Here is a 27,376-nt window from a genome sequence, read left to right on the forward strand (position 1 = left end):
ATTCTATGACTCAGTCCCGAAACACAAAGTTATTGTACTGCAGTCAAGGGCCAAACCAGAGCAACAGAGCCAAGGCACGTAAGTTGCTTCAGTTGTGTCTGACTCTTTGCAACCCTATGGACTGTAGCCCGCTAGGCTCCTCTGTCCATGGGATTCTCCAGGCATTAGTACTAGAGTGGGTTGCCATGCCCTTCTCCAGGAGACCTCCTCAATCCAGGGGTCAAATCCACATCTCTTACAACTCCTGCACTGGCAGGCGGGTTCTTTACCACTAGCACCGCCTAAAGAAGCCCTGGGAACTGAAGCACACTTTTGATATCAGAGAAGTAAATACTCATCATTGAATGAATGACAAAAACAATCAAAGGCTTTACAGGAAAAAGGAGAAAGGAAGCTCCCCAAAGAGATGATGCTATGTCAGCCTCTGCTACTTAAAAACAGTCAAAAGAACTGCCTATCACACACCCATTGAAGCCAACTGAAGGCAGGAGAAAGTGCAAATCACCAGGAAGAGACGAAAGTTCAAAGCCAGGGGCTAGTGTAGCAATTCACTAACTACATGGGACTATCTTAAGGCACTAAGTATAATTATTTTTAAGAAAAGAAAAAGAACAATGTTAAATGAACCTCCACTTACATATTTTGTGTCTGGTCAAAACAATCCTTCAGAAAGTTTTTATTGCTAGTTTAGTAACCTTCTCTTGACAAGATCAACTGAGATCTTAGGCATATTTCTATTCAAAATTACATCATCATTCAATGATATGGCTTTATGTAACATTCAGACATAAGAGTTTTTTTAAGCTTGGTAGGAAGAAGATGAGACTCTCCAGAGCGAAGGATTACTCAGCGCTCCCTCCTCATTTGTACTTACTACACACACCCGGGGGCAAGAAGAAATTCATTCTGCTGCACGGCTCAGCATGACTCACAAACTGCAGGCTACCATTCTGAATGTCACTTTTATTGATCTCCATTTGATGTTCCATTTGCCTTTCCAGGAGTAGACAAATTATGTTTATGGCATTTCCCTAATAGCAGACCTTGAAAATCAGAGTTTAAATGAGCTCTGAAAAAAATATAACCAAATGAATTATCAACTAAACAAAACTATCTGGATGCACATAAATTAATGCTGATGTTAGCATTAAAATATATCTTCTCTAAGACTTCAGGGATCATGATAAAGATGCCAACATACTACATAATAGAATACATAACAGGCAGCTAAAAACTGTAAGGAAAGTCAAGTCTCAGGCACAAAATGTAAATCAGTCAGCTGAACACATATGAAATATAAAGCATGGTTCAAAGAGTAAAATTAGGAAAATGATTATCAAATCCTATATTGTAGAACTTAGAAGTCTGTGCAGCACTGCCAGTTCCATAATAAAAATCAAGTAACAAAGGTCAATTTATCTCAATAACTACAATTGTTCTTTTCTAACAATTTCAAAAGTAAATTAATGAAAAGCTAATGCTATGTCACAGTAACAGATAAAAGTGTGCTTTATAGAATAGATATAATGTTTAAATGCATTTTAACACTTTCAAATATAGTTACTTAATAAGATAACACAATTGAGTTGTATAAAATTAAATTAGAAAACAATTATAATCTCAAGTAATAGTATGTCATCCTTAGGTCCATTACCACAAGAATAATTTGCTAGTCTCAAACTGAAGACACACTAAAAGAATAAGCAATTAATAGCATAGAACAGGTAATTTAATAAGCTTTGGTTTTAGAAAGGCAACATTTTTAATTTTGAAGAATGACTGACTTCAAACTTTTCACTCTGTAGCAAGCAAATAAGAAAGCATAAGAGCATCAGCTATAAAGTGATGCAGTAAAATCAATGACACTACACTTCAAAAAGTGTAAACTTTTACCAATCCTCCAAAACCTACTTAAATATCATATCCTTAAACTAATCAGTTAGTGAAGGCACAAGTAATCTGTAAAGCTTCTGACCTTCCACTGTACCCAGTTTTTTCTAAGAATACTGGCAACACAGTACATTCTTCTTTGAACTGTATTATTTTTAAATATATCTCAACTCCATTATTACTAGCATTTTAAGTTCTTTTTGAGTCCTCAACAAAGAATGAATAAATGACTGGATGGATGGAAGGATAGATAAATGGACAGAGGCCTGGGAAACAAAATCTGAGGTTTTGGATCACAGATGATTTAAAACAAGCTCTCAATAATCAGCACTAGAACAGATGAAATTACAGCCCCCAGGAAATAACCTTTTGAAAAAATTTTAATATTTTCATATTCTAGCCAGTGTTTTTATTTCTAATTATCATGAAATACGCATTTCAAAAATTTTTCAGTATCAAAAACCATACTCTGGCAGTACAAAGATTTGCACAGTGGTTTAGCTCCAGGCTAAAATCTTATTATGTAAGGAAAGAAGATCATCTAAATTTTCTTATGGAGTTTAACTGAATCACCAATATTTTTATGCAATAACATGAAATACATACTTATTAGCTAAGAGTGACATGGTTGAGTACAAAACTAAGTACACATTATGACCACAATCCCTTTGCACAGGAAAAAGGCCAGGAGGAAGTACTAGAAAATGACCAAAGTGATGGCTTCAAAAGGAGAAACCACGATGATGCTTTCCTACTTTCTACTTTCTGCATTTATTCTATCTCGTTACAATAACCTCATAATAATATATCTCTATATAACTTTTATATCCTTAAATCTCCTTAAATTAAATTACTACACATCATATATTAATTACTATCTGGTTTGAGCACTGAAGAATGGATGCTTTTGAACTGTGGTGTTGGAAAAGACTCTTGAGAGTCCCTTCGACTGCGAGGAGATCCAACCAGTCCATCCTAAAGGAGATCAGTCCTGGGTGTTCATTGGAAGGACTGATGCTAAAGCTGAAACTCCAATACTTTGGCCACCTCATGTGAAGAGTTGACTCACTGGAAAAGATCCTGATGCTGGGAGGGATTGGGGGCAGGAGGAGAAGGGGACGACAGAGGATGAGATGGCTGGATGGCATCACTGACTTGACAGACATGGGTTTGGGTAAACTCCAGGAGTTGGTGATGGACGGGGAGGCCTGGCATGCTGCGATTCATGGGGTTGCAAAGAGTCGGACACGACTGAGTGACTGAACTGAACTGAACTGAACTATATGCTTAAAAATACCACTTCAGAATCAGAGAGGCATAAGTTTGAGTCACTACTCAGTCATTCTAGTAGTATGAAGTTGATGAGGTTAACTTAACTTCTCCAAGCCTCAATTTTCATCTAAGTAAACCACCTTGGCAGGATTAAACAGTATCTCATGGAGCAGGAAACAGCAGCCCACTTCAGTATTCTCGCCTGGAGAATCCCATGGACAGAGGAGCCTGGTGGGCTACAGTCCTTGGGGTTGCAAAGAGTTGGACACAACTGAGTGACTTTCACTTCACTTCACATGGAAAACACCTCGCATAATGCTTGGCTCAGTGATACCCAATTTTCATTAATTCTCCTTTCAACGTTTTTCGTTGTTGATTTAATTCCCATAAATTAAGTAGATAGCAAGTTAATTCCCGTAAATTAAGTAGATATCACTAAGTACTGTAGTTAAGGGGCAATCAAGTTATCTTAAAAAAAGTCACCTCCATCAAAGGACTTTAAAATCTATTAAAAGCTCAGGAAGACATTTTTAACAGATCCCAGTATCCTTTCCACTTAACCTAGACAAGACTTCAGAATCCTTCTCAACACAGCAGCCCAGGTAACCAGAAAGAGCTGTCACAAGAGTGAAAACCTGTTTGTCATCAGCAACCCAGACTAGAGGCTTCGAAAGAAGCATCCCCCAGTACATAGAGCACAATGCCTGCCACAAAGGAAAGGATGAATTTTCTTCACAAGTTTACCAACAAATTACATCTGTGACTCAATTCCAGTTAACCCAATAAAACATTTTAAAAATGCAGATTTTTAAAGACAGATGTTATAGCTTTAAAAATTTTTTTTAGTTCTTTTATTAATACTACTTCAATAAAGAAGATTACAGTAAATCTTCATGAAACTGGATTTGGCAATGATTCTTAGCTATGATAACAAAAGCACATGCAACAACAACCAAAAAAATTGAAAGATGAGACCCTTTGATACACTCTTGTGGTAAAGAATCCCCCTGCCAATGCAAGAGACACAAGGGATTCAGGTTCAATCCCTGGGTTGCGAAGATCCCCTGGAGTGGCAACACAGTCCAATATTCTTGCCTGAGAATGCCATGGACAGAGGAGCCTGGCAAGCTACAGTCCATGGGTCACAAAGAGTCAGACTCGACTGAGTGCATGCATGCACACACACACACCTAGAACATATAAAGAAGTCCTGCAGCTCAACTACAAAAACAGCAATGACCTTCTTAAAGTAGACAAAGGACATGAATAGACATTTCTCCAAGAAGATATATAAATGGCCAAAATGCATTTGAAAAGATGGTCAACACCATTAATACAGAAGGAAAGAAAAATCAAAAGCATAATGACATACCACTACACAACGGCTAGGATGGCTCTTCTAGCAAAAAATAATAATAGTACACGTTAGCAAAGACATGCAGAAACTGGAACCCTCCTACACTGCTGCTGCTGCTGCTAAGTCACTTCAATCGTGTCCTACTCTGTGTGACCCCATATACGGCAGCCCACCCAGCTCCTCTGTCCCTGGGATTCTCCAGGCAAGAACACTGGAGTGGGTTGCCATTTCCTTCTCCAAGGCATGAAAGTGAAAAGTGAAAGTGAAGTAGCTCAGTTGTATCCGACTCATAGCGACCCCATGGACTGCAGCCCACCAGGCTCCCCTGTCCCTGGGATTTTCCAGGCAGGAGTACTGGAGTGGGGTGCCATTGCCTACACTGCTGGGGGGATGTAAAACGGTGCAGCTACTGTAGAAAACGAGTTGGTAATTTCTCAAAAAACTAAACAGTATTATCATATGATTCAGTAATTCTACTCCTAGAGATATATATAAAGAAATGAAAACAGGGACTCAAACTATTTATACACCAATATGTGTTGACTATTACATACAACGGCCAAAAGGTGGAAACATCTGGGTGTCCACTGATGGATAGACAAGATGTGGTACACATATACAAAGGAATATCATTCAGCCACAAAAAGGATGAAGTTTTGATACATGCTACAACATGGATGAGCCTTGAAAACACTACTCTAAGTGAAATAAGCCAGACACAACAGGACAAATACGGATGATTCCACTTATCTGAAGTACCTAGAATGGTCAAATTCATAGAGACAAAAAGTAGATCAGAGGTTATCACAGACTGGAGGAAGGTGCAATGGAGAGTTATTACTTAACAGTGACAGAATTTCTGTTTGGGGTGATGAACACAGTGGTGTGATGCTTGCACAACACTGTTAATATAATTATCGCCACTTCATTCTGTCGTTTTTGAGATTGCATCCAAGTACTGCATTTTGGACTCTTGTTGACCATGATGGCTACTCCATTTCTTCTAAAGGATTCCTGCCCACAGTAGTAGATATAATGGTCATCTGAGTTAAATTCACCCATTCCAGCCCATCTTAGTTCATTGATTCCTAGAATGTCTATGTTCACTCTTGTCATCTCCTGTTTGACCACTTCCAATTTGCCTTGATTCATGGACCTAATATTCCAGGTTCCTATGCAATGTTGCTCTTTACAGTATCAAACCCTGCTTCCATCACCAGTACCATTCACAACTGGGTGTTGTTTTTGCTTTGGCTTCATCCCTTCTTTCTTTCTGGAGTTATTTCTCCACTGATCTCCAGTAGCATATTGGGCACCTACCAACCTGGGGAGTTCATCTTTCAGTGTCCTATCTTTTTGCCTTTCCACACTGTTCATGGGGTTCTTGAGGCAAGAATACTGAAGTGGTTTGCATTTCCCTTCTCCAGTGGACCACATTCAGACCTCTCCACCATGACCCGGCCCCACACAGCATGGCTCAGTTTCATTGAGTTAGACAAGGCTGTGGTCCATGTGATCAGAAAGGCAATGCCAAAGAATGCTCAAACTACCACACAATTGCACTCATCTCACATGCTAGGAAAGTAATGCTCAAAATTCTCCAAGCCAGGCTTCAGCAATACGTGAACCGTGAAATTTCAGATGTTCAAGCTGGTTTTAGAAAAGGCAGAGGAACCAGAGATCAAATTGTCAACATCCACTGGATCATCGAAAAAGCAAGAGAGTTCCAGAAATACATCTATTTCTGCTTTATTGACCACATCAAAGCCTTTAACTGTGTGGATCACAATAAACTGTGGAAAATTCTGAAAGAGATGGGACTACGAGACCACCTGACCTGTCTCTTGAGAAACCTGTATGCAGGTCAGGAAGCAACAGTTAGAACTGGACATGGAACAATAGACTGGTTCCAAATAGGAAAAGTAGTACATCAAGTCTGTATATTGTCACCCTGCTTATTTAATTTATATGCAGAGTACATCATGAGAAATGCTGGGCTAGAGGAAGCACAGGCTGGAATCAAGACTGCTAGAAGAAATATCAGTAACCTCAGATATGCAGACGACACCACCCTTATGGCAGAAAGTGAAGAGGAACTAAAGAGCCTCTTGATGAAAGTGAAAGTGAGAGTGAAAAAGTTGGCTTAAAGCTCAACATTCAGAAAACTAAGATCAGGGCATCCGGTCCCGTCACTTTATGAGAAATAGATGGGGAAACAGTGGCTGACTTTATTTTTCTGGGCTCCAAAATCACTGCAGATGGTGACTGCAGCCATGAAATTAAAAGACGCTGACTCCTTGGAAGAAAAGTTATGACCAACCTAGACAGCGTATTAAAAAGCAGAGACATTACTTTGCCAACAAAGGTCTGTCTAGTCAAGGCTATGGTTTTTCCAATGGTCATGTATGGATGTGAGAGTTGGACTATAAAGAAAGCTGAGCGCCAAAGAATTGATGCTTTTGAACTGTGGTGATGGAGAAGACCCTAAAAGAGATCAGTTCTGGGTGTTCATTGGAAGGACCCATGTTGAAGCTTAAAGTCCTATACTTTGGCCACCTCACGCGAAGGGTTGACTCATTTGAAAAGACCCTGATGCTGGGAAAGATTGAGGGCAGGAGGAGAAGGGGACGACAGAGGATGAGATGGTTGGATAGCATCACCAACTCGATAGACATGGGTTTGGGTGGACTCTGGGAGTTGGTGATGGACAGGGAGGGCTGGGTGCTGCAGTTCATGGGGTCGCAAAGTCTGACATGACTGAGCGACTGAACTGGCAAATGTTAAATATACATTTTACCACAACAAAAATACACTAATTACTTAAAGTAAACTTAAAGGCACAGAGAAAAAAATCAACAATGGGATAAAAAATTAAAAGTGACACCCCATCAGTACCTTTCCACACACTGAGATCGGGATAAAGGTGGCTGACAGCTTCGGTTATGGGCTTCCCGGGCAGCAAGTCTGGCTCCTGACAACTGAAAGAAAGTACAAAACCCACTCAGTAAATCATCAAACTGGCTAATATCCTAGAAAAAGTGGTATCATATTCAAACACCAAGAAGCCAGAAACTCAGGCAGCTCAAAGCGGTAAACAAGCATTCATTTCAGGGGAAAACAAAAGACATTAACCTGGGGAAACTCTAGAGCAATTTCAAACAGTAAACAACAGTAAACAACTGAGAGATTAATTCACACATGGTGATCTTAACAAGTCTACAAAAGAGTGGCACACAGACTGTTTGCCAATAAACCTAACAAAGCTGAAAGTTTTCTAGTCAAAACTTTCAGAAACTTGAATTGGCACTGAGCCAAGAGGATACCAAGCTCATAAATGTATCTCTGAGTGCCTTCCTCAGCCATCCAGTAGCTGAAGAAAGGATCTTTGATGCAAACACTTCCCAAAAAGGGTTTTTCTAAAACATTCCCTGGAATGATCATGACTTGCATTCTTCACGAAGAAATCTGTATTTGCAAACTCAATATTAATACCTCAGAAAGTTTTAAAGGAAATTCATTCTTTGAGACAGTAGTTTAAGACATCAATAGTCAGAGTAAGTTCAAAGTAAATATAAATTCCAATCTCTGGACCAAAAAACATGGTATCTTCATCTCTTAAGAGGTTTGTCTCATACATTCTCAACAAAATGTCACACACATCAAAAATAAATAAATATATCCAAAAAGCTGATATACCTTTTCATCTTCCCATTGAAAAAAATTACAATCTTTTCTATCTCTACAAGCTGAGCAGGCATAAAACCTCCGTGTTTCTTCTTTCCCTTGGTTCACCTTTACAAACAGAAGAGTAGGTCCTAGTTCCATAAGAAAAAACATGTCAAACAGTCGATATCAATCAAATTTCTAGTTTTCACCGACCTTAAATAAAATGTTTTAGTTTTATGCATGAAAGTGAAAGTGAAGTCGTGTTCGACTCTTTGCGATCCCATGGACTGTAGCCTATCAGGCTCCTTCGTCCATGGGATTTTCCAGGCAAGAGTGCTGGAGTGGATTGCCATTTCCTTCTCCAGGGGATCTTCCAGACCCAGGAAACGAACCCGGGTCTCCCGCATTGCAGGCAGACGCTTTACCGTCTGAGCTTAAATGCAATACTTCGATAATTTTTTTTTTTTTACCGAAAGTCACAACATTCAGGCACCGACTATTTAGGAAATATATTTTGAAAACCAGTCTCTCCAGAAAGAAAATGCTAGTGTCAGTACAGTTGCAGTCCACATGGTGAACCGTCTAGGTTCTGACACAACAGAGTTCGAACAACTGAGCAACTTTGTTACCTCCGCTCAGTTATTTTTTCAGTGAAACTCTGAGGTTTTAGATTTGGACACACTCTCTCTCCGCGAGTTAGAGAAAACCTGGGTCTGGTTTCTAAGCAAGAATTCATGATTTCGCGCCTCCCTAACTTTTTTTTAACTAAAAGCAAATCAACAAATGAAATATCCAAGTACTTGGCACTGGGAATTACTCAATAACATACATCCTTTGTGCCTAGCCTGTGCCTCGTCCCTTTAAAAAAAGATGTCACCGCGATGGAGCCAAAATCACAAGAGGAAGGCTTCTTTGAAGGTTTCTTAAGTAAGTGGAAAAGCTCAACTTCCCGAGGAAGGAGCGTCTTCTAGAACCATACTCAGTGGGAGAGAGAGACAGATAAAAATTCGGGAGCCCTAAATGCCCCAGGCGCCCTCAGGCTAACCACGCCCCTTGGCGCTCAACAGCCAGGCAGAGCCCAGACGCGGACCCACCGTGAGGGCACAGCGGGGCTGGGGTGGCGGGATCAGAAGAAAGCACCACCTCGACTCCGGAGTATCCCTGGCGACCCGAGCTCCCCTCTGCCTCCAAGGTTCCAAGCTGGTCCCTGGAGGTCGCCATCTTCCCACCGCCGTCCCGAAAGCCTCAGTCCGGACCAAAGAGGCTGAGAAAGAGCGCCGCTTGGACCTGCAGCCACTTTAGAGCGCCCCCACGCGCCTAGGAGGAACTTCGGCCACTGGAGCGGAGGTCATGCCCCTAAACCCTGTCCCTTGCTAGCTGGAGGCTAAGAGGTCCCTCTCCTGGGAGTGAGTGGGAGACGGGATGGGTTGACAGGCAACTTGTTGGACCCTGTGCAGTAAGCTCACCTATTTTCTGCCTCAGCCTTAGTACCTTAGGATCCGTGAGTACCCTCCTTGCGTAAGAATATAGCCAGGAGATGAAATGACTCTTGGGCTTCCCTTGAGGCTCAGCTTGTAAAGAATCGCCTGAAATGGGGGAGACTTGGGTTCTATCCCTGGATTGCAAAAAACCCCTGGAGAAGGGAAAGGCTACCCACTCCAGTATTCTGGCCTAGAGAATTCCACAGACTGTATAGTCCATGGGGTCACAAAGAGTCAGACACGACTGAATGACTTTCCCTCTTACACTCTGTGAAGGTTATGACCACAGATGACTCTTAGCAGTGCAGCAAAGATTTGGTCTGGTTAAAAATCCAAAAGGCAACATAACTACCACCACCAGCCAGCACTGATAAAAATAGCTGAAGGCTCAACTTAGTCAAGATGCCAGTTATACCCATATTTACAGCATATCTTTGTCAGATGTTTGTAGATTTGGACAATATTATTCTGAAATTCATAAGGATAGGTGAGAAAACTACAATAGCCTAAACAGTTTTGAAAAATAATAAAGTAGGAGAAATTAGTTTACCCACTTTCAAGACTTATTATGTAACTGCAGTAAACACATGAATGGTTGTGATGAAATAGTTAATATCTATAGTATGTAATATATACTATATATATACAGAGCTCCACCCATCAACAGAAAATTGAATTAAAGATTTACTGAGCATGGCCCCACCCATCAGAACAAAACCCAGTTTCCCCCTCAGTCAGTCTATCCCATCAGGAAGCTTCCATAAGCCTCTTATCCTTCTCTATCAAAGGACTGAAAGGACTATCAAAGGACTGAAAACCACAATCACAGAAAACTAATCAAATTGATCACATTCACCACAGCCTTGTATAACTCAATGAAACTATGATTCTTGCCATGTAGGGCCAACCAAGATGGATGGATCATGGTAGAGAGTTCTGAAAAAATGTGGTCCACTGGAGAAGGGAAAGGCAAACCACTTCAGTATTCTTGCCTTGAGAACCCCATGAACAGTATGAAAAGGCAGAAAGATAGGACACTGAAAGATGAATGCCCCAGGTCAGTAGGTGCCCAATATGCTACTGGAGAAGAGTGGAGAAATAACTCCAGAAAGAATGAAGAGACAGAGGCAAAGCAAAAACAACACCCAGTTGTGGAGGTGACTGGTAATGGAAGTAAGGCCCAATGCTGTAAAGAGAATATTGCATAGGAACCTGGAATGTTAGGTCCATGAATCAAGGAAAACTGGAAGTGGTCAAACAGGAGATGGCAAGAATGAACATTGATATTTTAGAAATCAGTGAACTGAAGTGGGCTGGAATGGGTGAATTTCACTCAGATGACCATTATGTCTACTACTGTGGGCAAGAATCCCTTAGAAGAAATGGAGTTACCATCATAGTCAACAAAAGAGTCTGTAATGCAGTAGTTGGATGCAATCTCAAAAATGACAGAATGATCTCTATTCATTTCCAAGGCAAACCAATCAATATCACAGTAATCCAAGTCTATGCCCCAACCAGTAATGCTGAAGAAGCTGAAGTTGAACAGTTCTATGAAGACCTACAAAACCTTCTAGAACTAACACCCAAAAAAGATGTTCTTTTCATTATAAGGGACTGGAATGCAAAAGTAGGAAGTCAAGAATCACCTAGAGTAACAGGCAAATTTGGCCTTGGAGTACAGAATAAAGCAGGGCAAAGACTAGTAGAGTTTTGCCAAGAAAACGCACTTGTCATAGCAAACACCCTCTTCCAACAACACAAGAGAAGACTCTAAACATGGACATCACCAGATGGTCAACGCTGAAATCAGATTGATTATATTCTTTGCAGCCAAAGATGGAGAAGCTCTATCCAGTCAGCAAAAAACAAGACGGGGAGCTGACTGTGACTCAGATCATGAACTCCGTATTGCCAAATTCAGACTTAAGTTGAAGAGAGTAGGGAAAACCACTAGGCCATTCAGGTATGACCTAAATCAAATCCCTTATGATTATACAGGGGAGTGAGAAATAGATTCAAGGGACTAGATGTGATAGACAGAGTGCCTGATGAACTATGGATGGAGATTCATGACATTGTACAGGAGACAGGGACCAAGACCATCCCTCCAAAAAAAAGAAATGCAAAAAAGCAAAATGGCTGTCTGAGCTTTACAAATATCTGTGAAAAGACGAGAAGCAAAAAGCAAAGGAGAGAAGGAAAGATATACCCATTTGAATGCAGAGTTCCAAAGAATAGCAAGGAAAGATAAGAAAGCCTTCCTCAGTGATCAGTGCAAAGAAATAGAAAACAATAAAATGCGAAAGACTAGAGATCTCTTCAAGAAAATTCAAGATACCAAGGGAACATTTCATTCAAAGATGGGCTCAATAAAGGACAGGAATGGTATGGACCTAACAGAAGAAGAAGATATTAAGAAGAGGTGGCAAGAATACACAGAAGAACTATACAAAAAAGATCTTCATGACCCAGATAATCACGATGGTGTGATCACTCACCTAGAGCCAAACATCCTGGAATGTGAAGTCAAGTGGGCCTTAGAAAGCTGGTGAATTGAATTAAAGATTTACTGAGCATGGCCCCACCCATCAGAACAAAACCCAGTTTCCCCCTCAGTCAGTCTATCCCATCAGGAAGCTTCCATAAGCCTCTTATCCTTCTCTATCAAAGGACTGAAAGGACTATCAAAGGACTGAAAACCACAATCACAGAAAACTAATCAAATTGATCACATTCACCACAGCCTTGTATAACTCAATGAAACTATGATTCTTGCCATTCACTATGAACAAAGCTAATGGAGGTGATGGAATTCCAATGGAGCTATTTTAAATCCTAAAAGATGATGCTGTGAGTGCTGCACTCAATATGCCAGCAAATGTGGAAAACTCAGCAGTGGTCACAGGATTGGAAAAGGTCAGTTTTCATTCCAATCCCAAAGAAAGGCAATGCCAAAGAATGCTCAAACTACTGCATAATTGCACTCATCTCACATGCTAGTAAAGAAATGCTCAAAATTCTCCAAGCCAGGCATCAACAATACATGAACGGTGAACTTCCGGATGTTCCAGCTGGTTTTAGAGAAGGCAGAGGAACCAGAGATAAAATTCCCAACATCCATTGGATCATCAGAAAAGCAAGAGAGGTCCAGAAATACATCTATTTCTGCTTTCTCCTTTATTGACTATGCCAAAGCCTTTAACTGTGTGGATCACAACAAACTGTGGAAAGTTCTTCAAGAGATGGGAATACCAGACCACCTGACCTGCCTCTTGAGAAATCTGTATGCAGGTCAGGAAGCAACAGATAGAACTGGACATGGAACAACAGACTGGTTCCAAATAGGAAAAGGAGTACATCAAGGCTATATATTGTCACCCTGCTTATTTATCTTATATGCAGAGTACATCATGAGAAACGCTGGGCTGGAAGAAGCACAAGCTGGAATCAAGATTGCCGGGAGAAATATCAATACCCTCAGATATGCAGATGACACCACCCTTATGGTAGAAAGCGAAGAACTAAAGAGCCTCTTGATGAAAGTGAAAGAAGAGAGTGAAAAAGTTGGCTTAAAGCTCAATATTCAGAAAACAAAGATCATGGCATCCAGTCCCTTCACTTCATGGCAAGTAGATGGGGAAACAGTGGAAACAGTGACAGACTTTATTTGGGGGGGCTCAAAAATCACTGCAGATAGTGACTGCAGCCATGAAGTTAAAAGATGCTTACTCCTTGGAAGAAAAGTTATGACCAACGTAGACAGCATATTAAAAAGCAGAGACATTACTTTGCCAAAAAATGTCCATCTAGTCAAAGCTATGTTTTTTCTAGCAGTCATGTATGTATGTGAGAGTTGGACTATAAAGAAAGCTACGTGCCAAAGAATTGATGCTTTTGAACTGTGGTGTTGGAGAAGACTCTTGAGTCCTTGGACTGCAAGGAGATCCAACCAGTCCATCCTAAAGGAAATCTGTCCTGAATATTCATTGGAAGGACTGATGTTGAAGCTGATACTCCAATCCTTTGGCCACCTGATGGGAAGAACTGACTCATTGGAAAAGACCCTGATGCTGGGAAAGACTGAAGGCGGGAGGAGAAGGGGACAACAGAGGATGAGATGGTTGGATGGCATCACCGACTCAATGGACATGAGTTTGAGTAAACTCCAGGAGTTTGTGATGGACAGTGAGGCCCGGTGTGCTGCAGTCCATGGAGTCACAGAGAGTCGGACACAACTGAGCGACTGAACTAAACTGATAGTATGTAAAAAAAAATGATGCTACTCATACATATTTAGACTCACTCATTTAATACTAACATATATTAATTTAGAAATACTGCTCTTTTCCTGCACTTTTTATGCAATAGTTTCACTCAGATCTTCACCTGCACCTGTAGCATCTGGTCTTTGACATAACAATGCCCCTTTTCAAGTTCTCTAGCATGGATTTCTGGAGTGCATTATCTGCACTTCTACATCTCCAGTTAGGAAACTTTCAGGACCTGCTGTTGATGGTACATTTGGATATATCTCAAGCCCTAATTATTCATTCACATTAGCAGTAACACCTCTATTTTTTTAAGTTTTGGCTTATAGGTACATATCTGTAATGTTTTAAAGGCTTGTTTTCAAAATTTGCAATTGAATTCATGAAATCATATCACTAGAAATAATTACCAATTTTTGGGGGGGAGGTTAATAACTATGTTCTCAAATGCCGGCCTCTGCCTCTTTAAATGTCTTCCAGGTTTGCTTCTACTCTCCTTTGGAGACTACACCTTTGTCGGCACCAGGTCTTAGCTGTAGCACATGGGATCTTAGTTCCCCAGCCAGGGGTTGAACCTGCTCCCTGAGGAGAAGGGGCTGACAGAGGACGAGGTGGTTGAGTGACATACAGACTCAATGAACATAAGTTTGAGCAAGCTCCAGGAGGTGGTGAAAGACAGGGAAGCCTAGCATGCTGCAGCCCATGGGGTCACAAAGAGTTGGACATGACTGAGCAACTGAACAACAAAATGTTAAATAGCATATGTTGGTTCTTTGCTAGAGAGGCCATGCATATGAGCATTAATTTAATGTTTCATTGTATTGTTTCATAATATTTTTAGTTTGTACACAAAAATCCTTGAGCAGAGAAAAGCTCGAGTCTTAGCAGGACTCTGAGACAGACCCTTGTCACATTTCCATCTCAGAGCATGATCTTTAATGCTGCTAAGAGACACTCTATTTTGGTACTCCACCCTGAACAGAGGACAAACTGGTGATCTTCCTATGGAGATGAGGAAGTCTTACTCCTTGACTTTCTGGATAAAAGCCCTCAGTCCCCAAATTTCCTGCAGAGAACATGGATGAAGCCATGATAAAAAGCCCTCAGTCCCTAAATTTCCTGCATAGAACATGGGTGAAGCATTTGGTAGTGGTTCTCTGACTGTCTTCTCTACCTTCTCTAACAGATTTCCAGTTTTCCTTTGGGAAAACAACCATCCTCAGTTTTGGCCCATTGTAGTTTTGGGTTTTTTTTTTTTTTTTTTGGTTGTGCTAAGTCTTCGAAGCAGTGTTCAGGTTCTTTGTTGCAGCATGCAGGTTTCTCTAGTTGAAGCGTCTGGGCTTAGTTGCCCCGTAGCATGTGGGAGCTTAGTTCCCCAACCAGGGACCAAACCTGCATCCCCTGCATTGGAAGGCAGATTCTTAACCACTTTTACCAGGGAAGTCCTTAGTCCATTGTAGTTTGAGAGTACAAAGAACCATATAGACTGGCTTGGGTTTGGGCAGATGACTTGGAATGCCTGCAAAAGAAGCTGTTACAGGTCCATTTTGTCATCTCAGAGATTTCTTATAGCGGAGGGGTTCAGCTCTCTAATCTTACCTAAGCTAAGTCATTGTCTAGGTGATCTGCATCCACCTTGACAAGAATGACTCAGCTCTTCTCTACGTGTGCCTCAGCCTCCTGCTGTAACCAAGTGGCCAGCTCGGGCACATTTTTCTCGTGAGAATGACAGAAACACAGTAGAGCTAGGAGAAACAGACAAGCTTCTCAAGGCCTAGGCTTCCAGCTGCACTGTCACTTTACCTCATTCTTTCGGCTCAAGCAGGTCATGTGGTCAAACATTAATAAGTTACAAGGCAAAGGGAATAGGTAACAAAGGGCTGAAGAACTGGAGGCAGCGACACAGTCTACCACAAAAGCACGCTTCGCTGGGGCAACCAAGTGTCTGGTGGTACTGTTTGCAACCACTCCCAGGTGGCGCTAGTGGCCGGCGCTCCACAACAAGAGAAGCCGCCACAGTGAAAAACCTAAGCACCATAACTACAGAATAGCCCCCACTCAACTGCAACTGGAGAAAGCTTGAGCAGCAATGAAGACCTAGCACAAGCAAAAATAAAGAAAGAAATAAAATTATTTTATAAAAAAATAAAGCAAGCATGTACACCTGACAGCTACATTATCATGTAACAGTGTGGTCATGCCAAGTACGTACATGTGAAATATAGACTCTATTGTAAGTAACTGTCCTTTTAAAATATTTTGTACACTTTATTTTATTAAAAATTAGGTGTTTAGTTAGATTGCCTCATCTATAAATTTCATTTTGAGGGAGTCAAGGGGGTCGGAAAAGTATTTTTTATGAAAAGAGGACAAAGGGGAAAGGTTGGGACCATAGAGGTAATCCAACGCATACAGCTCAGCCTGGTGAGGGTGGGTCACTGAACCACACAGAGCCCCCTTCGAATCCTGCTCCACCGTTCACAAATTAATTACGCCACCCACTTCAGGCAAGGTGCTCAGCATCTTGAGTCTTCCTCAGGTTTACTATATGTAATAATACATGTGGCTTCTGAATCGTGGCAAGAATGAAATGAAAGCACATGTGCAACATTCGGATCCTGGCTGGAAACAGATGGCACAATCATGTGGGGTAACTGAAGGACGTCTTGTAAGGGGACTGTTTACCAGGTTGCGGGCAGAGTTAAGGTGAACTACCCAGGGAAAGTGTGTTCCCTTAGGTCTATTAATAGCTGGAAGTTATTTCCACCCCAGGTCTACAGGGCCAAGGAAGTTACTGGAAACCCAAAGAGAATAATTATGTGGAAGGAACAGCCCTGCAGAGTGATGGCCTTCAGCAGAGGGCCTCAGCCAGCCATGACAGGCCCACAGGGAAGAAGCTGGGGGAATAAATATCCAACCTCACTTTCTTCCTTTGGCTCTCAGATCTTTCATCTTTTCATCCCCTATGGGCAAAAAAAAAAAAAAAAAGAAAGAAAAAGAAAGATAACAAACAAAAAACACAGAAGTGAGATGTGGAGATGCCTGCTGATGGTATCCATGAAGGTCAGTCTCCCAGAACATAGAGCAGAGGGGGGAAGGTGGAGAGTAGATATGGAGGAGCAAACAGATGTTTACACAGCACAAAATACATGCAACATAGTACACGGCTGAGTAAGAAATTTCATAAGTGGTAGCACATTAACTAAATAAGTGAACAAACACACACACATACCCATGCATAGTGTATATATATTATATACATATTACATACATGAGAAACTCAACCTCCCCAAAGTATGAATAGAAACTCCACTAGAATCTAGTTCATCTTGTAGGGAAAGAAAAAGAAAAAAATCTTTTCCTCTACTCACCTTGTGTTCTCTGGCTGAGGCCCTACAAATTAAACTAAAAAAAAAAAAAAAAAAAAAACTAGGTTAATAAGATAAAACAAGCAGACATTTATGAACATTTTTTGTCAACCATATGCATGGGAACATTAGAAGTGAGTCTTTCACAGAGGTGGTTAGAACCTAGGCTTATATTCAATCTCTTGACAAAAGAACAGTATATGTTTAGAGACATAAGATATGAGAAGTACTTTGAGCTCCTGTGGATGGCAAGTTTCAGGAAGGCAAGGAGACGGTGAAACTAATGGTAAACAAGGATCTAGAATTATCTCTAGTGGTTTATTTCTGTTCTTTATAGAGAAGGGAGGTGGTGGGGAACGAGGGAGTGAAGGGGGCATCTTTACAAGTTATCTTTACAGAGTATGTCCCCCTTTTAGGTAAATAAGAGGACAGTGAGCTTTTCTTATATCTGCTGATTCTCAATTGCCTTAAGCTCCAAATCATGCTTAAGCCAAAGTGGCATATTCTGTTACCTTTCCATCTATTTATTCAGAGTCAAAGACTTTTTCCTACTGCATTCCTCTATATATCATATTTCCACACCAGCAATGACAACTTGCCCTCTTTGAACCACAGACTTTTGAACTTTTAAAATAATAAATAGTAATATTTGCCCTCAAAACATAGGGTGGATGTTGTCCCAGTAAATGAGCAGCGTTTAGGCTAGAGATTGATGAAATTGTGCGTTTGCAATTCCTCACCTGCAGCAGGAGAGCCAGTGTAGCTGAATGTTAAACTGCTTAAACACTGTGCCAGGGTGGTGGCGACCTTGGTTTAAACCAGTGCCTTGGTTGAAAGGCAGTTCCTGATTACCTGTAAGTGCCACAACTTAAAACAAACACTCGAAGGGTAGAGCAGCTTTCTGGATAGTTCCCAAAGCCCCACTGAAATTAAAGGCAGGCTTCTTCACCCAGCGGAGAAGGCAATGGCACCCCACTCCAGACAGGCATTTCTGCACAAGCCTCACTGAATCTGGTTAAACCAGTTCCAGCTGCCAGGGGATCAGCCCTAAATGTTTACACAACTTTCTGACTCTTGCAGAAGGCAAAGCTACCTGGTTTTTCTACTGTTTCTGAAAGCTTCAGTAGTTTCAGAAGCCTTAACAGTTGGGTGGGGGTTGTGTGTCCAGAGCTGAGGAGCAGCCAGGGTTCCTGAAGTCAAAGGAAAAATAAACACATCTTTTTGCATAAGAGTAGATTTGCGGCTCCTTTTTGATATCATGTGCTTTCAATTTTCGGATCTTAAAAAACCCCACAAGGTGACCTGCAGAAGTACCAGCCACCAACTGCCAGGTTAGCATTTCACTGGCTGGAAAGGAGTGTCAGGATTCTGAGCAAATACCTTTTGAAATGCCATTTAATTTCTAGGGAGTCAGGTTTGCATAAAGCTCTCAGTGTTACCCAGTGACCTCAGGTGCCTTTTCCTCTCAACCCCAGATCAACCCCAGGTGTCACACGACAGAAAACTTTAAAATAGGCTTCGATTCCCAATCTGTCACCATGCTCCAGGAAACATGATATTCAATCCAGAAATGTATGCAATAATCCAAATCCATAAACACAGATGTGTGCTTTATCATCTGAAACCTAAAATCCAAAAGTGCCATTAATACACACAGACAGCTGCTCAGATAGAAACCAAATCTATAACAGAATTTGTGCTGCACTTTTCACAAAATACATATATGTTATGTTTCATCCTCGTTGCAAACTCTGAAGTTAGCATTAGCTCTTGTAATTTACATGTGGAGAGAAAGTTGTTCTGAGAGATTGCCCGATCTGTCCAGGGGCACAGAGCTAATGAAAGATGGAACCGGGACTTAAATACAGGTCTCTCTCAATCTCAAGACTCTCAGTCCAAAGAGAACTGTGGCCTGCCTTTTAATTATTGAAGATAAGCAATATTAGAACATAAGTTTAGTGTATTTCAAAATGACAAAAGTTACATCTGTTGTATTAGTTAGTATTAGAATAAAAACTTCAAGCCTAAGGATTTATTTCTCATCAAAAAACTTTTTACATGTGTTCTGAAGCAGTTTTGTTGTTCAGTCACTCAGTTGTATCCAACTCTTTGTGACCACATGGACTGCAGCAGGCCAGGCTTCCCTGTCCATCATCTTCCAGAGCTTGCTCAAACTCATGTCCATCAAGTCGGTGATGCCATCCAACTATCTCATCCTTTGTCATCGCCTTCTCCTCCTGACTACAATCTTACCCAGCATCAGGGTATTTTCTAATAAGTCGGCTCTTTGCATCAGGTGACCAAAATATTGGAGCTTCAGCTTCAGCTGAAGCAGGTCAAAACTTACTGAAAACAAAGTGATGCTGATGAATAATGCACTGGTGGCTCAGAGGATAAAACATCTGCCTGCAATGCAGGAGACCTGGGTTCGATTCCTGAGTTGGGAAGATCCCCTGGAGAAGGAAATGGCAACCCACTCCAGTATTCTTGCCTGGAGAATCCCATGGACAGAGGAGCCTAGCGGGCTACGGTCCACAGGGTCACAAAGAGTCAGACACAACTAAGCGACTTCACTTTCACTTTTGCTTAGATACATTTATTTGTGTTATATACTTTCACAGTTCAATCCATGAGCACACTTAACATTTAGGGATCTTCATATAAGAAGCACTGAGAAAAGCAAAATAGCTCCCAGCAATGGATAAATGAAGCAAAAGTTAAACACGACTTTGTTCCAAGTTATGTATTTTGTTCCTGAGATTTTATGCTTAATTACTACCATTCATGAAAATACTTTTGATATCATGACAGATTAGAACATTTGTTTGATGGAAATCAACTCATCATCATTATCATCAAAAAAGAGAGCTAAATAAGTAAATCTCATTGATTAAAAAAAAAAAGATGGGACAAGAATTAAGTTTTCAAATAAATGGGAGTGGAAGGAGATCTAGCCATGCTCCATAGACAAGAATATATTTTGATTTGTGAAAAGAGTTCTTGCTGCCATGGCTCTCTGGCTTTTTTGGGATTTTCTCCCCTACCATGATGAATTTGTTGATAAAAATAGTTGGAGAAATATACCATGTTCATGGATCAGCAGAATCAATATAGTGAAAATGAGTATACTACCCAAAGCAATCTATAGATTCAATGCAATCCCTATCAAGTTACCAACAGTATTTTCCACAGAACTAGAATAATTTCACAATTTGTATGGAAATACAAAAAACCTCGAATAGCGAAAGCAATCCTGAGAGAGAAGAATGGAACTGGAGGAATCAACCTGCTTGACTTCAGACGACACTACAAAGCTACAGTCATCAAGACATTACGGTACTGGCACAAAGACAGAAATAATGATCAATGGAACAAAGTAGAAAGCCCAGAGATAAATCCATGCACCTATGATCACCTTGGAGAAGGAAATAGCAACCCACTCCAGTGTTCTTTCCTGGAGAATCCCAGGGATGGCAGAGCCTGGTGGGCTGCCGTCTATGGGGTCGCACAGAGTTGGACGCGACTGAAGCGACTTAGCAGCAGCAGCAGCAGCATGGTCACCTTATCTTTGACAAAGGAGGCAAAAATATACAATGGAGAAAAGACAATCTCTTTAACAAGTGGTGCTGGGAAAACTGGTCAACCACCTGTAAAAGAATGAAACTAGAGCACTTTCTAACACCATACACAAAAATAAACTCAAAATGGATTAAAGATCTAAATATAAGACCAGAAACTATAGAACTCCTAGAGGAAAACCTAGGCAAAACACTCTCTGATGTAAATCACAGCAAGATCCTCTATGACCCATCTCCCAGAGTAATGGAAATAAAAGCAAAAATAAACAAATGGGACCTAATTAAACTTAAAAGCTTTTGCACAACAAAGGAAACTATAAGCAAGGTGAAAAGACAGCCTTCAGAGTGGGAGAAAATAATAGCAAATGAAGCAACTGACAAAGAAGTAATCTCAAAAATATACAAGCAGCTCATGCAGCTCTGCTGCTGCTGCTAAGTCGCTTCAGTCGTGTCCCACTCTGTGCGACCCCATAGACGGTAGCCCACCAGGCTCCCCTGTCCCTGGGATTCTCCAGGCAAGAATACTGGAGTGGGTTGCCATTTCCTTCTCCAATGCATGAAAGTGAAAGTGAAGTCGCTCAGTCGTGTGCGACTCCTAGCGACCCCATGGACTGCAGCCTACCAGGCTCCTCTGCCCATGGGATTTTCCAGGCAAGAGTACTGGAGTGGGTTGCCATTCATGCAGCTCAATACCATAAAAATAAACAACCCAATCAAAAAATGGGCCAAAGAACTAAACAGACATTTCTCCAAAGAAAACAAATGGATGGCTGACAAACACATGAAAAGATGCTCAACATCACTCATTATCAGAGAAATGCAAATCAAAACCACAATGAGGTACCATCTCATGGTGGTCAGAGTGGCTGCTATCAAAAAGTCTGCAAGCAATAAATGCTGGAGAGGGTGTGGAGAAAAGGGAACCCTCTTACACTGTTGGTGGGAATGCAAACTAGTACAGCCACCATGGAGAACAGTGTGGAGATTCCTTTAAAAACTGAAAATAGAACTGCCATACGACCCAGTAATCCCACTGCTGGGCATACATAGTGAGGAAACCAGAATTGAAAGAAACATGTGTACCCCAAGGTTCATTTCAGCACTGTTTACAATAGCTAGGACATGGAAGCAACCTGGATGTCCATCAGTAGATGAATGGATAAGAAAGTTGTAGTACATATACACAGTGGAGTATTACTCAGCTATTAAAAAGAACACATTTGAATCAGTTCTAATGAGGTGGATGAAATTAGAGCCTATTATACAGAATGAAGTAAGTCAAGAAGAAAAACACCAATACAGTATATTAACACATATATATGGAATTTAGAAAAATGGTAACAATAACCCTATATGAGAGACAACAAAAGAGACACAGATATAAAGAACAGACTTTTGGACTCTGGGAAAAGGCTAGGGTGGGATGATTTGAGATAATAGCAAACATGTATATGACCATATGTGAAATAGATCACCAGTCCAAGTTCGATGCATGAAACAGCGCGCTCAAAGCTGGTGCACTGGGACAACCCAGAGGGATGGGATGGGGAGGGAGGTGAGAGGGGGTTTCGGGATGGGGGACATATGTACACCCATGGCCGATTCATGTCAATGTGTGGCAAAAACCACTACAATATTGAAAAGTAATTAGCTTCCAATTAAATTAATTTAAAAAATTAAATCTCTCTTATCTAATTCCTGATATAAATGCATTATGAAGTATGCAGGATAACTTGGGAAATATTGCCAAAAATGTTTAACCTGAACCTATTTAAGCTTTCAGATCTCACTTCCAGTTTAGAGGAAATACAGGGGATAGAGGATCAAGTGGAACACTAAGAGGAAATAATTAGACAAATCCAGAATGGGGGATATCCCCAAAATTAAAGTCATGGGGAAAGTTAAGGGACTGTTCTGGATGAAAAGATACAAAAAACAAATGTAATGTATAAAGTTTGATTGGATCTCAATTCAAAGAAACCCAGCTATAAAATATATACTTGGTGAATAATTGAAGATATTTGAATACGGTGTATATAATAAATAGGAATTTTTTTGTTGTTGTTAATTTTCTTAGTAGCAACAACCTTGTGGTAAGTAGAATGACCTTTATCTGCTTCTCTTTCAACATGATCTTTCCACATGATTAGCTTAGGCTTCTTCACAGCATGGTGGACTCTGGGTAGTTGAACTTCTTTACATGGCAGCTGACTTCCAAGGGTAAGTGGAGGATGTCAGGCTTTTTAAAGTTAAGCCCAAAGCTGGCATTGCTATACTTTTGTTACATTCTGATGATCAAAGCAAGTTGCAAGGCCAGGTCAGATAGAAATGGGGGAGGGGTAGACTCCACTTCCTGATGGATAGAAAAGCACATGCTTGCAAAGAGGGAAGGGAGTGATGACAGCCATCTTTGGAGACTATCTACACCCTTCCATCCAAAACACGGATTAAATATATCCATTGAATGAAATCCACACTCTCCACAGTACAAATCTAGATGTTGAGTAGATGCTATTATAAATAAGAAAAATGTTGAGTGCTCAAATCAAATCCAGTGAAGCATTTTGTTTACAAAGCATTTCATTCCCCCCCCCCCACCTTGTATGCATAGAATGCACAATTTAGGAAGCAAAGATAGAAATGTGCACACACAATCAAAGATGAAAACATTATTCCCTAGAAAACACTTTTAGACCTAACACCATTTTCTGGTTTTCTTTCTGCCTTTGAGCAGTATCTGACAAACTCATTGTTCTCCGTCATGTCTGACTCTTTGCTATCCCATTGACTGTGGCCCGGCAGGCTCCTCTGTCCTTGGAATTTTCCTGGTAAGAATACTGGAGTGGGTTGCCATTTCTTTCTCCGGTGAATCTTCCTGACCACATCTCCTGAGTCTCCTGCAGTGGCATGCAGATTCTTCACCAGCTGTGCCACCTGGGGAGTCCTAGAAGTACCTAAAGAGTGATTCCAAGGGCTGAAACTGCTACTGATTTCTGTCTTCCTACTGCCTGTTTGAGAATCTGGCACATGTGAATACCCATAAATGTTTGTTGAAATCCATGTGTGATATATCATACAAACTGTTGTCCATGAAGGAACTGGAATTTTAGCAAATGAGAAAGAGTAAAGCAAATCCATGTATGTGCCATGTTTGAGAAACGAGCTGGTCTGGTTCACAACTATGTAGAACAGAACCAGGAGGCCAGCAGTAAGCAAGACATTTATTTCAGTTGTCAAAATACTTATAAATCCAAAGGTCAAAAAAGTCCCACACGTTATGAAGAGGAAAGTTTCTCAATCTTCACTTCAGAAAATATTTACAGACGGGTGTTCCTATTATTTCAGTCTTCCACTGAGGATTATGACTAAGCAGGTGGCTGGAACTGCAGCAGTGGCCAAGGGAGAGGCTGATCATGGCCACCTTCAGAGACGAATGCATATGGAGGTGCCTAATAATTTTTGGTTTGGATAGGGCTATCAGCTGAATTGTGTCCCTGCATCAAATGCATATGCTGAAGCTCTAGCCTCCATGTGACTAGATTTGGAGGCATAACTTTTCAAGAGGTAATTAAGATTAAATAAATTGGGGGCATATAGGATGAATTGGGAGATTGGGATTGACACATAAACGCTATTGATACGATGTATAAAATAGACAATGAGAACCTACAGTATAGCACAAGGAACTCTAGTCAGTGCTCTCCGATGGCCTAAACGTGAAGGAAATCCCCTAAAGACGGGATGTATGTGTGTGTGCAGTTGGTTCACTTTGCTGTACAGTAGAAACTAACACAGCATTGTATAGCAACTATACTCCAATAAAAATTAAAACATTAAAAAACAGAACAAAAAATTAAATGAGATAGGCCCTAATTCAATAGAACTGGTGTTCTTAAAATAAGAAGAGACATGAGGGACATAAGTACAAGAAGAAAAGCCCGTGTGAGGATACAGTGGCAAGGCAGCGATATGTAAGGCAGGAGAAAGCCCTCAACAGGAAACGAGCTGGCTGGCACCTTGACCCTGGGCTCCCAGCCCTTCCGAACTCTGAGAACATTTATTTCCATTGTTTAAGCCACTCTGTGGTATTTTTTTCATGTCAGCCTAGAAAATTAAGAAAGGTGGTATACAAAGCATTCACATAAATGTGTTCCCAAATAAAAACTTATTTTAAAAAATGAAATAATTGAAACATATGGAAAACAGAGAATATTTAAAAGCACACCTCAAATCTGCTGCCCAGATTTTAACAGATGTGGACATCTCGTCATACTTGTTTCAGATTAAAAAAAATTTTTTTTATTTTTTATTACATTCATATGAAAGAAATCTGTTTATTGATCTTCCTTTGCAATTTGACAAGAAAAAAGTTGAGATAATGTTACAAAACAATTAGGCCCTTGTCTTAGAACTCTGTACAAACATTCCAGCCAGAGGCATCTCCTTTGCAAACAGAGCAAACAACAGATTGTTTTTAAAAAAACAAAATGTTCATACTTAAAATTGGTACCCTTTAGATCTGCTTCCATATCCTCCTAGCCCTGAGGTAACAACTCTTTCTAAGTTGGAGGCCAATTTGTATGTTTCCTGTTGACTTTTTAATATATTATACTAGATGTATGCATATATCAAAAAGCAACCATAAGAAAGTACCATCGATCTGCTTTATATTTACATAAATGTGTAAATACTTTTGCAACTTAACATTTTTTTCCTTCAACATTGTTTTGAGGCTTATGTGTACATTTTGATACATGTGGCTATCGTTTAATTATTTTTAGTGTGCTGTGGTCTTCTATTGTATGGGTATACCACAATTTACTTATCCCTTTTCCTACTAATACTCAGGTTGTTCTCAATTTTTCAGTATTATAAACAATACAGCATTGACCCATCTTGTATATGTTTCCTTTAATGCATATACTACCAGCAAACTTGTATCTTCAATTTTACAAGAGATTGATCTCAAAAATGATTGTACCAAACTACAGGCTTTTACTTCTCCCAAATCTGATAGGTTTACAGTAGTAATTCACTGTTTATTGTTTCATGAAGAATACTTTACTTACAATGAGCTGAGCAATTTGATGATCTTTGACGAATGTATTCACCTATGAAATCAGGACCACACTCAAGACACAAAGTATTTCCATCATCCCTTGAAATTTCCTCAGGCCCCCGTGCAAACCATCCACCCTCCCACCCCATACCTGACCCCCAGCATTCATCTCAGTCCCCAAGTAATCACTGGACTGTCTTTTTTTTTTTTTTTAGCAATGAACTAGTTTTCATTTTGGGAGAAGGCAATGGCACCCCACTCCAGTACTGTTGGCTGGAAAATCCCATGGATGGAGGAGCCTGGTAGGCTGCAGTCCATAGGGTCGCTAAGAGTCAGACACGACTGAGCGACTTCACTTTCACTTTCCACTTTCATGCACTGGAGAAGGAAATGGCAACCCACTCCAGTGTTCTCACCTGGAGAATCCCATGGATGGAGAAGCCTGGTAGGCTGCAGTCCGTGGTGTCGCACAGAGTCGGACACGACTGAAGCGACTTAGCAGCAGCAGCAGTTTTCATTTTAGAAAATTTTATGTAAATAGAACCAGATGGTATGTTCTCTTTGTGCCTGGCAGATTATTTTGGTTTGTTGTTCAGCTGTTCAGTCATATTCAATTCTTTGCGACCTCATGGACTGCAGCACACCAGGCTTCCCTGTTCATTACCATCTCCCAGAGCTTGCTTAAACTGATGTCCATTGAGTTGGTGATGCCATCCAACCATCTCATCCTGTTGTCCTCTTCCTCCTGCCTTCAATCTTTCCCAGCATCAGAGTCTTTCTAATGAGTGGGCTCTTTGCATCAGGTGGCCAAAGGATTGGAGTTTCAGCTTCAGCATCGGTCCTTCCAATGAACAGCCAGGACTGATTTCCTTTAGGATGAACTGGTTGGATCTCCTTGCAGTCCAAGGGACTCTCAAGAGTCTTCTCCAACACCACAGTTCAAAAGCATCAATTCTTCGGCACTCAGTTTTCTTTATGGTCCAACTCACATTCATACATGACTACTGGAAAAACCACAGCTTTGACTAGACGGACCTTTGCTGGCAACGTAATGTCTCTGTTTTTTATTACGAAATATAGGTTGGTCATAGCTTTTTTCCCAAGGAGCAAGCGTCTTTTAATTTCATGGCTACAGTCACCATCTGCAGTGATTTTTGGAGCCCAAGAAAATAAAGTCTCTCCCTGTTTCGTTTCCCCATCTATTTGCCATGAAGTGATGGGACCAGATGCCATGATCTTCGTTTTTTTCAATATTGAGTTTTAAGCCAGATTTTCCCCTCTCCTCTATCAAATTCATCAAGAGGCACTTTAGTTCATCTTCGCTGTCATGAGAGTGGTGTTATCTGTATATCTAAGGTTATTGATATTTTACCTGGCAATCTTGATTCCAGCTTGTGCTTCATCCAGCCCAGCATTTTGCATGATGTACTCTGC

At 40.7% G+C, this 27,376-nt stretch overlaps 1 protein-coding gene across 5 annotated transcripts in view; it reads right to left on the minus strand.

Annotated features, from left to right (window-relative positions):
- ZCCHC4 (zinc finger CCHC-type containing 4) overlaps window positions 1-9,447 on the minus strand; it is a 47,862-nt gene extending 38,415 nt beyond the window's left edge. For 2 of the 5 annotated variants that reach the window (XM_025290234.3, XM_025290237.3), the window contains exons 1-3: window positions 9,280-9,447; window positions 8,216-8,334; window positions 7,415-7,497 (exon numbers count right to left, since the gene is read on the minus strand). In XM_025290234.3, coding sequence (XP_025146019.3) covers window positions 7,415-7,497; window positions 8,216-8,334; window positions 9,280-9,406 — 329 coding nt within the window. In that variant the 5' untranslated portion in view covers window positions 9,407-9,447. The remainder of the gene's footprint in view (window positions 1-7,414; window positions 7,498-8,215; window positions 8,335-9,279) is intronic. The other 3 variants (XM_025290232.3, XM_025290231.3, XM_006041984.4) reach the window with 2 other exon arrangements.
- Between the last annotated feature and the right edge of the window lie 17,929 nt (window positions 9,448-27,376).

The sequence above is a fragment of the Bubalus bubalis genome, chromosome 7, assembly GCF_019923935.1.
Source record: "Bubalus bubalis isolate 160015118507 breed Murrah chromosome 7, NDDB_SH_1, whole genome shotgun sequence".
NCBI classification, from domain to species: domain Eukaryota; kingdom Metazoa; phylum Chordata; class Mammalia; order Artiodactyla; family Bovidae; genus Bubalus; species Bubalus bubalis.